Source organism: Desmodus rotundus, chromosome 7 (assembly GCF_022682495.2).
Source record: "Desmodus rotundus isolate HL8 chromosome 7, HLdesRot8A.1, whole genome shotgun sequence".
NCBI lineage: Eukaryota > Metazoa > Chordata > Mammalia > Chiroptera > Phyllostomidae > Desmodus > Desmodus rotundus.
The window spans coordinates 12,678,787-12,693,568 of NC_071393.1; the positions used below are offsets into that span (position 1 = coordinate 12,678,787).

Genomic DNA, 14,782 nt, shown 5'->3' on the forward strand with positions numbered 1-14,782 from the left:
GGGGCTTCTGAGGGAGTGAGGGGAGGGTGCTAGGCCCCTCCCCCTGCCCCAGCTGCTCCATCTCCGCTGTGTTAGACTCAGGATTTTGTCAGTAACGACAGTGACAAAGCCATGACAACTCTCCCTGCACCTGTGGGGATCGCAGCCCCGGGCCAGCTCTGCTGCCTCTCCGTAGGCCTGCTGGCCCTGTGTTCAGAGCACCTTTCCACAGGGTGCTGACCAACCGTGGCGACTGTCTCCTTGCAGCTGGAAGTGCCTCGGAGAGAGTTTGCTGGCCATGTACAACCACCTCACTACCTGCGAGCCGCCGCGGCCCAGCCTCGGCAAGAGGATTGACCTTTCTGACTACCAGGATCCCACTCAGCCTCTGGTGCCCTCCGTGGTGGTGGCGCCCGTCAGCGTGATCCAGCCAAGCCCTGTCAGTGCCAACCCATCTGTGACCATGGCAGAGCCTGTGCTTTCCTACTCCCCCGTGGCCACAGCCAGCTTCCCGCTGCACAGTCCCAGCCTGCTGGAGACGGGCATCCCTATGGGTGAGCAGGCCTTCTGGGGTTGGCTTCTGGGGAGACCCAGTTCGCCGGTGGCCCTGGTCTCTTCAAAGGGACAGGTCCTGCTGATACTCCTGGTCTGAGGTTTAAGCCAGAGCCCCTGGACCCGCAGAAGAGCCTCTCGGCCTGCTCCTGGGGCTGCTGCTCCTCAGGGGCTGCTGCAGTAACGGAGCCCCTCAGGGAAGGAGCCGGGGCTCAGCGGTGCCGTTCCTTGGGATCACTCTACACCCGGCTGACGCGTCCTGGCATAAAGGTTGCTCTTCCACCCTGTGAGGTGTGAGCCGGCAGGTCCCTCTGCTGGTTCTGCCAGTTGCCAGCCACGTGCCAAGCACGCAGCGCTGCTGTGCACTGACAGTCCGAGTGCCCTGGCTTCACGGAGCAGCCGGCACAGTTGCCGCCACATGTGGTAGTATTCTTTTGAATGGTTTTACCAATTTTTATCATCGTTGGGGTTGGAAAAGATTTCAGACAAGAACTCCCAAGCCTTTTCTTGATTTTCTGTCACTGAAAAATATCTAGCAGTTAGAGAAGTTTCTGAATGAGCACATATGTGATTGTTTCTCACTTTTTGACTTAATCATGTGTGACTCTTCTCTGCCCTTATGTGGTTCATGTCATTGTTCACCCCCATCGTGTCATTAGGTACTCGGGGTCCTGAGCGAAGGGTAGAGTCAGGGTTGCTGCCACTCGCTTTCACCCACCCCAGGTGCACCCACGAGCCGCAGAGGCCCTTGGAACCATCCGGCGTGCAGGGTGGGGGGCCGGGGAGTGTTTGACTCTGAGACCCTGGTGTTCTGTAGCCACGGGAAGTAGTCTGGAGACATAGCTCATGGGCCCCGTGAATTGGAGAAAGGTGTGAGGGTTAAGCAGCTTGAAATGAATGGCGCTCAGAGCTCTGTTGTTAAAGGAGAGGTTTCTTGACTGTTAAAGAGGATAAAGATTAAATACGCCGGCAGAGATTGGAAGAGGGCCTGATGCGCCTTGTGCTGCATTTTCGTGCCTCCGCTCCCTGTGTGACTTCAATTTACACTCTTTGTGAAGGCGACATTTCTGGGGGCGACAAAGCCAAGAAGGGAGTAAAGCGGAAGAAAATTTCCGAAGACAACGGGGAGACAGCAAAGCGGCGGTCTGCCCGTGTCCGAAACACCAAGTGCAAAAAGGAAGAGAAAGTAGACTTCCAGGAGCTGCTGATGAAGTTCTTGCCGTCCAGGTATAGCGCATGCTTTTTCAGACTTGCAGGCCCACACACTTCCAGCCCGCACCACCGGTGTTTTGTGTTCCGTTGCCACCCTTTCTGGGCACCTCTGCCGTTTTCCCATAACATCTGTGCCAGTGACCAAAGCACAGATCTATCTCACTGGGGTGGGGTCTAGGGTTTTTCTTGCCTCTCCTGCCTCTGAAGTTCCTGAGGGCAGGGACCATGGCTTGTGCTTCTTTTGGAAGACCGGGCACTTCCGGGGCCCTCGAGAGATGAGAGGATCCCTCTCCTCTGGAGGTGACACACTCACGTTCCTGTGCTCTCACACCCACATTTGGGAGGCCTGGGGCTGCTGTTCCTTGGATGCAGACACCAGGAAACCCCACAGAAGAGGCTCACCTTCTCCTTTCAGGGACAGTGCTTGTCTGGTTTCTCCAGGCTCAGCAGTGTCTCCTCCCATTCGGAGGAGGTGGAGGGTGGGCTGGTAAATCCTTCCTGGTTTCACCGGCTCCTAGTGTTCCTCAGAGAAGCCTCGCAGGGAGGACAAGGGGCCAGGAGGCCTGGAGCTGGGAGTCCTGGACCCCAGTGCTCCCTCCTGAGATTTTCGCCAGCCCTGCCGTATTTTGTCCTTGCCTTCTCCCCTCTTTCAGGGGCCCCAGGGCCCTCAGTTCCAGAGCCATCTTGGGGTTTATGGTGCCAGTGGATGGACTTTCCTTTTTTCTTTTTCTTTTTTGATTGGGTGGACTTCTTGATGTTCCCGCCTCCCACCCTAAGCTGAATGGAGAAAACAGCTCACTTTCTGCTGTTCGTCATCTGTCTGCCCTCTGACGTTTGGTGGTCACAGTTCTTACCTGCTGGGGCTTCGCCCTACCCCTGTGTCTTTGTGAGTTCACACATTTTTGTTTCTGCGTGGTCACTGAGTGGGGCTTGGGGGTAACCACGTGTACTCAGTGTGCGTCTTCACCTGGAGTCCTCAGCGAGGGTTGTGGCCCATGACAGTTGACTTCTGTGGTGGCCACGTCCACGCAGAGGAGGAGCCAGAGGCTCTAGGTGGATTGTAAATCCACTGCACAGCAAAATTCCTATTTTCCCAATTTTGTTGCCTTTCTTTCTGTGGTGAAAGTGAAATGCTTAGAAATGGAGGTTGTTCTCAGGAAGCTGAGGGCGCGGTGTTCTTGGGTCAGCTCCTCCTAAGGTGCACTCCCGGAAATGGGTTTCCCTGTGGGAGAGCCACAGGGCGGCGCTGTGGTTGATGACACAGGAGGGCCGGGGTGCCCATTCCCCACCTGCCCTCCAGTCCTGTGCTCTCACCCCCTTCATCTGGAGCGGTTTCTACCTTCTTACCTTGACATGCAGTCCTGTGTGGTTTCCCATCTGCTGCTCTGAATGGTCAGGCCAGGGCAGTGCGACCGCTTAGCTGCAGCAGGCGCCCGGGTGTGCGTGCAGTGGGTGAGTGCGTGCAGTCGGTGAGTGAGGACATCGGAAAGCGCCCTGAGTGTGTGTGCGGTAGGGCCGCGGGGTTGGGGGGATCCGCCAGGAGGTTAAAACGTGGGCCTCGGGAGGAGTAGGAAAGAGTGGGGCTTGCTGGGAGAGGCCTCCGCCGTTCCAAAGGTCTCTGAGAGCCGTGGGGAAACCGAAGTCTGCAGGGCCTGATGTGCCCCGCACCCATACTTCATACACCCACCTCCTTTCTCCTTGCTCACTGGGCTCCCCTCAGGTCTTAGAACATCCCACATGCGCTTCTGGCCTGTCTGCTGCTTTGCATGGCCGGTCCCTTTCCTCCTCCAGTGTCCGTGCAATCATTCCCCCCTCGGAGGACTTCCTGACTCCGCCATCTGAATGAAGTTCCTTATGACAAGCACTCTGTTGATCCCTATTTGGAGTCTTTATTTTGGTGTACCCGCTTATTTGGTCTGTCTCTCCCATGAGAAGGCAAGCCTACTGTGGGCAGGGTTGCCACACTTATGGCTGAACTCCGGTGCCAAGCACAGCGCCGGGCACAGGCCAGGGCTCAGCGATCGTCTGTTGTTGGGGTGAATGAATGAGTGAGGGTGCAGACCGGTGCCAGCTCACGGAGGCCTGGGTTCTGGACCCTGCCACTCACTTATTCTAGTTTTCTTCTGCCTGGTGCAGATTTCAGTTCTCTAATAGTAAGAGTTCGGGTTTCGAAATGTGTGGTGTGGCCTTTGTGATTTTGGCGTGTTCGTGCAGGCTGAGGAAACTGGACCCTGAGGAGGAAGACGATCCCTTCAACAACTACGAAGTTCAGTCAGAAGCCAAGCTGGAAAGCTTCCCACACACTGGGCCTCACAGACTGTCATTGGACTCGGCCACGTTCATGGGATCCGGTAGGGACCGAACAACGTGGTCGTTCAGTGCAGGGATGTCTTCCTCCCGTCATCTTGTACCCTGCTTAGGTTCTGTTCTGGGGGAATGGTTCTGGGTGGATTTTAAAAGGTTTTACTTATTTATTTTCAGAGAGGGGGAAGGGAGGAAGAGAGGGAGAGAAACACCAATGTGTGAGAGAAACATCGATCAGTTGCCTCTTGCACCTGGCCCACAACCCAGGTGTGTGCCCTGACGGGGAATTGAACCTGTGACCTTTCAGTTCGGAGGCTGGTGCTCAACCCATTGAGCCACACCAGCCAGGGCAGTTCTGGGTGTGGTTTAAAATGCGGTCAGGGGGCTGCCTGGATTTGTCTCGGGTCTGAGCTCCACGGCCAGCTGGGAAGTCTGCCGAAACGTGCACGCTCATACTGGGCTGTGCTCCCTGAAGGACGTGTGCTTCAGGTCAAACCCAGGGGTGTGGCGCTGCGAGCCAGATGTGTCTGACACACCTGGTGAGTGGGTATCATGTGCCAAACACCATGCTTCGTGTTCCTTTGCACACTCTAGCTCAGGGCACACGGCAGCACTTTGCGGTCCACCCTTTAATACCCATCTTAGACCTGGAGGTTCAGAGAGGCTTGCTTTCAACTGGTGAGGGCTGGAGCTGCGATGGGAACCTGGCAGCCTGACCTCAGCACCGCCGCACGCTGAGGGGACACAGGCCTCTTCTGCTCCTGCCCTGGCACTGCCATTGCTCCCCTCTCTCTTCCAAAGAAAATGGGAGCCCCTGGCACAGAAGGTCCTTTGTTCAAGTCAGACTGTTTCTCCTTCCCCGGGCAGAGAAGCAGGATGTGCACACGTTCTTGCTGGAGAACTTGACCAATGGGGGAATCCTGGAGCTGATGATGCGCTACCTGAAGGCCATGGGTCACAAGTTCCTGCTGAGGTGGCCCCCGGGCCTGGCAGAGGTTGTGCTCAGCATCTACCACAGCTGGAGGAGGCACAGCACCAGCCTGCCCAACCCGCTGCTGAGGGACTGCAGCAACAAGCACATCAAGGTCGGGTGGGCAGGGGCCTCTCCAGGGCCATTGTCAGACTGGGGCCGGGGGTGAGCACAGGGACCTTCTGGGGTGTGGGGCTGTGGCTGTATTGAGCCTACTTGGCCACACTGACTTCTGGGCCTGGAACCTGGGCCCCTGGAGGTTTGAAACAGGAAATCGTGGAATGAGATTTGTGCCCGGAGAGGTCTCTGGAGGCTGAAGGGAGGATGCCCTTGGGGGAGAGAGTGGGCACAGGGTCCTCAGGAGGCTGTTGCCCGGTGAACCATGGTGGTGGCAGTGGGGTGCGGGTTCTGGAGGCAGAGCTGACAGGATGAACTGGACCCACGTGGAGGTGAGGGGGTGAGAGGGGGTGGGGCTGGGGGCAGGGCTGGGACTGAGATGGAGGAGAGCCAGCAGAGAGTCTGGGGAAAGCGTAGACTTGGTTATGTTTGAGGTTCCAGGGACTGTTACCGATTTTTGAACAGGAGAGAAAACAGATATGCAGAAGCTAAGTATGGTTGCTTAGGGGAATAGGGGCCTCCGGCAGTAGGGGGCCAAGCATGCTCAGCCTCTACTGGCAGCGCTCTGCAGCCTAGGCTTCTCCATTCGGTGCCTCCCAGGGCTCAAGCTTCCCCAGGGTGCTGTGGCCCCTTCTCCCCGTGGAGGAAGATGGCTAAATGCTGAGGAGGGAGCACTGGGAGCTTTCAGGGCCCTCCCTGGTGGTATTTTACAGGGGTCACTGAAGGTGAAAGGGCTTGGGGTTGGCAGGTACTTAGAGGCACATGGGTCAGTGTTCCTGGTCATGTAGCCTCCACTAGGAGCCTAGGGACTGCCTGCTGGCATTTTCTGCCTGCTGAGCCTGTTCCCCTGGGGGCTGTGAGGAGTAGCAGGAGAAGCTGAGGGTTTGGTCCCTAGATGAGCAGATTGGTCATTTCCCAGCTGTGCCTGCCTTACCGCTGAGCCTCTGCTTCCCCGTGTGCCTGGGGAGCAGCGTGCTGACCCTGGGCACTTTTAAGGATTGGGCGCTGTAGTGTGGATGCACTGGGCAGGCGACAGGCCTGCGTCTGCATGGAGCAGTCCCTCAGGACTGAAGACCAGCCTCCAGGCTCCTGCCAGGTGTCCCACTCTAGGTCCATCTGCTTCTCTTAATGTCCTGGCAGGTAACCACTGATTATCATCTACTCAGTGGAAAGGAGGTAGAGGAATGATATTTTTATCAAAGTAAATTTTACATTAGTATCGTTCCATTCCCCACCCTTTGACCACACTTTGTGACTCCGTCCCTGACCTTTTGGGTCTGTCCTGCAGGACATGATGCTGATGTCTCTCTCCTGCATGGAGCTCCAGCTGGACCAGTGGCTGCTGACCAAGGGCAGAAGCTCTGCAGGTAGGAGGCACTCTTGGTTCTGTGGCAGGAGTAACTTTCTGAACCCTCAGCAGTCAGGAGGAGGGGGCGTGGGGAGGCTGAGTCGTGGAACTCAGTCTTGAATCTGCAGTGTGCACATTTCCTGGGTTGGCTTCTCAGGCCTGGAAAAACCCAGGGTCTCAGAGAAGTCCCTCGGACACTCAAGAAGTGGCTAGCAGCAGCTGATCCCCAGGGGGAGCCACCTACCTGCATTTCTGTTACTTAGGATTGAAGGAAGTGGATCTTAGTTTTCTCAAGCTACGTGACAATTTACATGTCCCATTAATTTTCCCAGATAGAGGGCTGAGGGTGATCTCTGGGGAGCAGGAGGACATCTGGACCCTGCACATGCAATTAACTCGTTTTGGCCTGACTTGTTTTCAGTGTCTCCCCGAAACTGCCCTGCTGGCATGGTGAATGGCAGATTCGGGCCTGATTTCCCGGGAACCCACTTCCTGGGTGACCTCCTGCAGCTGTCATTTGCCTCATCTCAACGGGACCTGTTTGAGGACGGCTGGCTGGAGTTTGTGGTGCGCGTGTACTGGTTGAAGGCCCGGTTCCTGGCACTGCAGGTTCGTTCTGTGGTCAGCTGCTTGGGGAGCGGGCCCTGGCACCGAGCAGGGATGGGAGAGAGAGCTGGATGCCTTGTTGAGGGTGTGTGTGTGTGGCACCTGCTGTGCACTGGGCTCAGCTTGAGGAGCTGGGACATGGTGGGGAATTTCCAGCATCTCAGAAATCCCAGCGTGGCCACCAGCCTCTAAAGTACATCAGCACGACAGAGGTCTGGACGCAGTTTCCTGTGCCCTGTGGAGCCCTCGCTTAAGACTGCCCTGGGGTCTTGACTCTTGGCTTATGTTTTCCTGGGAAAGCCTGAGTGAGTACACGGATGGCTGCAGAGCTTTCTAAAAGGGAATTGGCCACCTGTCTCGTGTGAATTCCCGGAAGGCTTCCCTCTGGAGCCTGGTCTGGAAGGCCATGGTGGACTGGCTGTTACCCAGCACCTTCGCACATGGTGGTGCCTGGTGCCCTGTGGTAGAAGGAGTAAAAGGTGTCGCAGTCAGTTCTGGAGCTAGGACAGGGCTAGCTTTTAATCCATTTATTACCGTGATCTTTGAACAAGGTACTCAGCCTAGCTCCAGTGTCCTCAGTGCTGTCACCTGCAACACGGGGTTAATGATGCCTCCCCTTGGAGCAGTGGTGTGAATTCATTCATTTGTTTGTCCGCCCATGCGTGCATCCATCCAACAGACACTGACTGAGCCCCCGCCATGTGCCAGGTCCCTTTTCAGAGGGTGTCGCGGTAACCGGATAAAGCTGCCCTCATGGTGCCCGCGGCCTAGTGGGATCAGGAAGGCAAGGCACCTGGCACAGCAGAGTGGCTTCCTTTCCTTCTGGCCTGTCCTTTGACCGATTTGCCTTTGACCAGGGGGACATGGAGCAGGCCCTGGAGAACTACGACATCTGCACGGAGATGCTCCAGAGCTCTACTGCCATCCAGGCGGAGGCAGGGGCTGAGCAGAGAGACGTCGTCATCCGGCTCCCCAACCTTCACAATGACTCGGTTGTTTCCCTGGAGGAGGTGAGTGGGAGGCTTCATAATGGTGTTCCCTGGTCAAAGATTTATGCTGGGCCAGCCTGGTTAGACCAGGCCGCACCTGTCCTGAGGACCAGGAGAGCATGCTGAGTAGGGTTCCTTCCTCCCTGGGGGGGAGGCGGGGGCCTGGGAGGGGCAGCTCTGGCACACAGGGGAACCTCAGACTCACACCCGCAATAGTAACCTGGCCCGGGTGGCAGGGGGCAGGGGTGGAGGTGTTTGCCAACACGACTTAGAGTGATTGTTGCTCAGCTCTCTGGGCTGTGTGTGGCAGCAGCCCCAGCAGAGTGAGAGGGAAAGTGCAGCGGAAGCAGAACAGTGCTGGTCAGGCTGTGGGGCTGGGTCGGCGGTGCGTGGAATGCAGGCCAGGCTCTGTCAGCCCCTACTCCTGTTCTCTCTGTGTTGCTTCCGACCCCACGCCGCTCCTGCCTGTGACACGTCCTCATTAGCCGGAAGAGGCCTTCAGGTGCTTACCGAGCTGTTTCAGGGCAGGGAGAAGAGCAGTGGCCTGCCGCCTACATCCTGGGCACCAAGGCAGGACTCCTGTGAGGAGAGGGTCTTGTGGGTTAGCAATGCGCACCAGCCTTTGGCCCGGGGCTGAGTGAGTCTCTGGTCGCCTGATGCTCCCCGGTTCCCCGAGTCTGTTCGCTGAACTGTGGCTACAAGACTGCCCGGCCACGTTGGCATACACTTTTCCGAACCTCTCTGCTTCCGGGTGGTTTCTGTTTTTTGTTATGTTGGTCTTTTAAAGAATTGAATGCCTTGACGTTAATAAAAATACTTTTTATAAAGTATCCACCTACTGTAAATGCTGGTATGTTAAGAGGAGTCCAATCTTGGGTCTGATAAATGCAAACCTCGGCCGGGTTCAGCGAGCACGAGAGGGGTTTGCCATCGGGTTTCTGGGTCTCTTCCAGATCGATAAGAACCTGAAGTCGCTGGAGCGGTGCCAGTCCCTGGAGGAGATCCAGCGGCTGTACGAGGCTGGCGACTACGAGGCCGTCGTGCATCTGCTCCGCCCCACCCTGTGCACCAGTGGGTTCGACCGGGCCAAGCACCTGGAGTTCATGACGTCCATCCCTGAGAGGCCAGCGCAGCTGCTGCTGCTGCTGCAGGTGTGTGCTGCTGGGGCCCCTCACCCACTCATGCCTTCTCTGCTTGGTGTGGGTTTATTCCCTGGAGGCTTTGAGGTAGCCCTTGAGAACCTAGAAGAGAAAAGTGGGAGTAAAAACCGCTAACTTGGCACCCAGGAAGATGCCAGTCAGGGAATGTGGGAGAAGGTTGGAACTCAGGTGTGCAGGTTTTAGGGTGGGACGTGGCTCCGGGTGAGTCCACACTTGACTCTGACCTTTTCTGCACAGCGGAGAAGGAGGAATAGGATGCTAGCCATCCATCCCCCTGTTTGTTCCTTTGCCTGTCTTTTTTAAATTACCTTAACACGAACTGTTGAGTAGATAGAAAAATGGATAAAATATCTGTACAATGAAAACAGTCAAGGTAAAATAAATACCCACGTACGGGCATGCTGTTGAAGGAAAAGAACACGAGTTTGATGTGTGAGCTCTTGTGCCCTCCCGGCTTCCTCCATGTCTCTGTCCTAAAGGAAGTGAACCCTTCCTGAGAGCTCGCCAGCTGCTGGGTCTTCTGGGCGCTGGACTTTGACCCAGCCTCTTTGTGACTCAGGTCCTCAACTCCGGGATGGGAACGATCCTTGCCCTAACCTCAGAGGCCCGTTGTGGGGTTTATAAGAGCTAGTGTGTGCTGGCACCATGCCTGGCTTGTAGCAAGCGCCACAGGGGTGCCAGCTACCGTCACTGCCACCATCCTCAGGAATCATGGGGTTGGACATGGAAGATGATAAAAGGGATGGGCTTAATAGCAGCAGGTGGTCTAGGGTCCTGTCCCTTATGGTTTGCACGTTAATCACATTGTATTTATTGTCCTACTGGGTCCTTCTTCTTCACTTTGGAAAGAGAGCCCAGTCTTTTTTCAGTTTTTTTGCTCAGATTACATGAGACTTTGTAGTTAATAACTTCCTTGAACTGGGAAAAATAAGAGGTGCGACTGTGGGAACAAATGGAGGCCTCTCCGCCCTAGTGAAAGGGGAGGAAAGAGTTGGTTCTGGAAAGGAGAGAGGGAGGCCAAGAGGAGAGGTGGGAAGGAGGGTCCAGCGCTGGGCAGAGCAAGTCAAGCGGTCAAGGGAAGAGATTCGTCTGACCTCAGTTACCGTGGCAGGTGGGGGGAGAGTCCAGTATGGCAGTGTGTGGGAGGGACGGTTGGGTGTACCAGGGAGGCCATTGGGTGGCTAGGAAGGCAGGGGCCAGTCCTCTCTGCCTTTGTAAGGTGGCCCCAGTGGCTCAGATGCCGTTTTATTCCTGTGGTTTGCGACTCCTCAGTGTGGCAGATGCCCTGTTGAGAGAGGGGCTGCTCTTTGGGCAGGCACTGAGCAAAACTAGGGGCAGGGTGGGGCCTGAGCCAGGAACCGTGGAAATAAGTGACTCCTGGTCTTTGCTCAGTTTCCTATTGGGGGGATTCTTACTGATCTGGAGTGCTATTTACATATTGAAGATACTGTTCTCTTTCTCATCAAATGTTAAAAATATTTTGCCTAGTGTGGTGTTTGCTTTTTAAGTGTAGCTTGTGTTTTTTTGACATGCAGAAGTTTTGAATTATGTTGTCAAATCTTTTGATGTTTTCATATGTTTCTGATTTTTTCCATTATGCTTAGACAGCGTTTCCAAGACTGGAAAAATACGCATCTGCTTATTCCACACACATGGGCCGCGTTCCTACAGTGTTCCTGGCGCTGGGTGGGGAGCTGCCCCTGACGGAACCTGCATTCTGTAAGGGGGACAGACCAGACACATGTTGGCAGACACACAGAAAGTCCTTTCGCCTTGGCTTTCTTCCAGGGGTGTTACTGTTTCACCTTCTGCATTGAAGTTGCTTCGTCAGGCTGTTACAGGACGGGGTCTGCCTCGGACCCTCCCCTCCAGAGTGTGATGGCCGTCTCTCCCGCCTCCTGTGTTCTTCAGATCAGTGTGTGGTTTCCTTTCGGCTGAGCTGATTCCTGGTGCTTAGTGTTTTGGTTGCTGTTTTGAGCAGGACCTTTTGTGGGCCGTGTTTTCTGACGGGCTCACCTGGTTTGTAGGAACCTTGCTGAGTTTTGCATGTTTATTTTGAGTCCAGCCGCTTCTCTGAATTCTCATTATTTCTGAGAGTGGTAATTTGGTCTCCTCATTTGTTGGCAGCTATTCTTCTGCCTTTTAGCTCTTTGTGGCCTCAGGCCCTGGGGATTGTCGCTGCCGGCAGGCCCCCGTCTTTGACATTCATGGCAGCTCCGGCTGCAGTGTAAGGTCCATAGTCTCTGTCCTGCTAGAAAATGGCCTTCTGCCCCTTGCGGGTTTGGCATTGGATCAGGAGGGGTCAGCTCAGGCCTTGGGGGCTCCTTCACACCTCGGTGGCCTCCTGCTCATTTTCTCTAAAGAATCACGGGCCTCGTGTCCCTGGCAATTAGGGCTTTTACGTTGAGGGTGGTTTTGATCTGTGCTCAGATGTTGCAGCACATACCAAAGGCAGTTTGGAATGTTTCTGTCCCCACACCTGTCTGTGTCATCTCAGTGCGTGACAGCTGCGCGTGTCGATGCTGGCAGGAGCCACTGCTGCGCCCCAGCTGGGGCGAGGTCAGAGCCTTGGGGGCGCCAGGCAGCAGGTGCTTCCTGTGGGTCTGACAGGCCGCCCGCCAGGCCTGTGCGTGCACAGCCAGGCCGTTTCTCCATGGTGATGGAGGAGGCTGAGGCCAGAGGGGCTTAAGTGGGATTGTTGTAGAACAAGAGGAAAGGGAGCGTGACAAGAAGCGATGGCTTTCAAAGGCGGGCTTTTAAAATAGCAGGCAGAGTGCTGTGTGGTATTCCGAGAGCTCCTTCCTATCGGGACAGTGTGCTGAGTGCACTGTGGGCACCAGCTCATTGGACGCTCAGGGCCCCCAGGCGGGGAGGGGTGGCTAGGGCTCGGAGGGGCTCAGTACCTTGCTCCACCTGGTCTGTGGCTTCAGTGCTGCCTGGCCAGTGCCCCTGCCCTGGTCTTGGCTCAGGCCCTCCTCTGTGATACACAGTCCCTCCCTGGCAGTTGCCCTCCCTTGCTGAGACCCCCCCAGAGCCATGACATGGGGTGAGCCCGTGACTGTGTGGCCTGGCGGTCAGTGAGAACTGACAGAGGTGGTGGAGTCACTCAGCCTTGTTTTGGCTGCTGGCCAGCCGTGTGGCCTCACCCTGTGTCCCAGCTTTAGAAGTGGGACCCTGAGGCGCAGAGCTTCAGCACCTTCCCGAAAGCTCCCTGGTGGGCGGCCTGCCATGCTATGATTGCACACAGTTCCCTGCGGGCCGTGCAGATGCCCCAAGACTGTGCATGCACCCCCTTTCCTCGGACACCCCAGCTACCTGCCCCGCAGCCCTAGGCACCAGGTGTGGAGAGCGTTGTCACAGCCCTCTCTCGGCACTCCTCCCGCGCTCAGGAGTCCTTGCTGCGGCTGAAGGACCACCGGCAGTGTTTCGAGTGCTCCGACGTGGCTCTGAACGAGGCGGTCCAGCAGATGGTAAATGCGAGTGAGGCTGCGGCCAAGGAGGAGTGGGTGGCCACGGTGACCCAGCTGCTGCTGGGCATCGAGCAGGCACTCTCGGCAGACAGCAGTGGCAGCATCCTGAAGGAGTCGTCCTCTGCCACTGGCCTCGTCCGGCTCACCAACAACCTCATCCAGGTAACCCCCCGCTCCTTCCTGCCTGCCTTGCCACAGCAGGGGTGTCTGTCTGATGTCCCCCTTCTTCTTAGTTCACCAGCTTTTGTTGTGAGTTAGGTACCCCAGGGGGATACACTGGCTTCTCTGGCTGAAGAACGGTGGGTACCGCAGGTGGTGGGTGGCTGCTCGCTGGCTGCAAACCTTCCTGGAGCTGGGGGGGCCTGGTGGGTGGCAATGGTGTAGCACTTGGTGCCGCAGTTTCTTCCAGACCACCCGCCCGTTCAGAGGGCAGGAAGCGGGCTTAGTGCAGGAGGCCCTGGCCTGTGCACAGCGAGCCAGATTCAGAGCTCGGGCTGGAACCCAGGCCTCCTGCCTCCTGTTGGGCCCTCCACACCCCTGCCGTGCTGCCACTTGCAGCTGAGGGGCGGTCACAGCACTCCACGTGGTCCTTGTGACAGGGAACCTTCCTCTGAGCCCCTCTGGGCTCTCTCCTGACAATTCCCATGCAGGCTGTCAGCAAGTTCTGCTGTGTCCTCGTCCTTAACGCCCCCAACCTTTGTTTCTCCTCTGTCTTCACTGCTGTGCTTTTAGCCCAGGCCAACGCCATCTTGCTTGAACTGCGGCGGCATGCTCCCTCCAGTCCTCCCTGCCCACGCTACCCCCCCAGTCCAGCTACCACCCCGCCACAGAGGCACTTTTCCGAAACGGAAACATGAAAGTACTTCTCCCTCACTTTACCCTTCACTTTCCCTCCAGGGTGCCTATCACCCACAGTGCACTGACCCACCAGCCTCCCTCTCCATCCTCATCTCTCGTTTTCTGGACCACCTCTGGGGCCCCTGTCTGCATATCTGTCATCACTCCCTGCCCTCTCTGGGGATCGGACACACCTCAGCCACTTACCTGGCAGCCTTCTCTCAAGGGCTGCCCTCCATCTGTCCCCACCCCTCTTCTGCGACCCCACTACAGCGCTCAGTTGCTTCCGTCGCAGCAACCACAGTGATCCATGGCTCTCATGGGGCTCGTCTCCGGCTCTCTTCCCCCTGGGCTGGCAACTCCCCTGTGCCCTGTTCCCCTCTGTCACCCTTGTGTCTGGCTCAGGCCTCAGCACACAGTAGGAGCCACACATGGCGTGAGAGAGGTCAGCGCTGGCTCCTCTGAGGCCGGGGCATAGCTCTGTGGTCGGGCTCTGTGGCCCTCTGTTAGGTGACCTGATGGGTTGCTGCGGTGTCAGTGTCCCCACACCAAACAGGGGTGACTGGCCCCCTCCCCCCGCCCCTGCTCTGCCCTGAGGTCTCACCCTGGGTTGGGGGGAGAGCTGGCCCTGCTGTGACATTCCTGTCCCCACCCCCCAGATCATTGACTGCAGCATGGCCGTGCAGGAAGAGCCCAAGGAGCCCCACGTCTCCTCAGTGCTGCCCTGGGTCATTCTGCACCGCATCATCTGGCAAGAAGAAGACGCCTTCCAGTCCCTGTGCCACCAGCAGCAGCTCCAGAGCCCAGCGGACGAAGGTGGTGGGAAGTGGGCCTGGGTGGGGTGGTCCTTGACCTATGTGTCCCTTGCCTCCTGCCTCTATCCCAGGGCCCTGCGGCCCTATCCAGGTGCTGTGAGTGGGCTTGGGGCTCAGTTGATGAGACTGTTTTGGTCACTCAGACAGGGGCAGAGGCTCCCTAAGGGAACTCACTGCGCGGGGGGTCAGGAGTCAGTGGGCGTGTGAGGTGTGTCCCGTCTGGCGCAGGTGTCAGTGCAGAGGAAATGGCCGCAGGGCGAGTGCTCAGGAAGGGCACCGCAGCTGCTGTGAGGGGCCCTGTGCCCGCCAACTCCTCTGGCTTCCGCAAGAGCTCGGGAGATGGGCCACCATGCGGCGGCCCTGCACTTAACTACCACACCCCACGGCTTCTGCGTGTGTGGGCCAGTGAGGCGGGGGTGTGCA

General features: G+C 57.1%; 1 protein-coding gene across 9 annotated transcripts in view; it reads left to right on the plus strand.

Annotated features, from left to right (window-relative positions):
* CABIN1 (calcineurin binding protein 1) overlaps positions 1–14,782 on the plus strand; it is a 133,159-nt gene that overhangs the window by 17,455 nt on the left and 100,922 nt on the right. For 6 of the 9 annotated variants that reach the window (XM_053927765.1, XM_053927764.1, XM_053927766.1 and 3 more), the window contains exons 9-19: positions 247–533; positions 1,590–1,758; positions 3,958–4,094; positions 4,225–4,314; positions 4,915–5,132; positions 6,423–6,501; positions 6,904–7,091; positions 7,946–8,098; positions 9,031–9,228; positions 12,627–12,869; positions 14,204–14,360. In XM_053927765.1, the coding sequence (XP_053783740.1) occupies positions 247–533; positions 1,590–1,758; positions 3,958–4,094; positions 4,225–4,314; positions 4,915–5,132; positions 6,423–6,501; positions 6,904–7,091; positions 7,946–8,098; positions 9,031–9,228; positions 12,627–12,869; positions 14,204–14,360 (1,919 nt within the window). The remainder of the gene's footprint in view (positions 1–246; positions 534–1,589; positions 1,759–3,957; positions 4,095–4,224; positions 4,315–4,914; positions 5,133–6,422; positions 6,502–6,903; positions 7,092–7,945; positions 8,099–9,030; positions 9,229–12,626; positions 12,870–14,203; positions 14,361–14,782) is intronic. The other 3 variants (XM_053927768.1, XM_045200633.2, XM_045200634.2) reach the window with 1 other exon arrangement.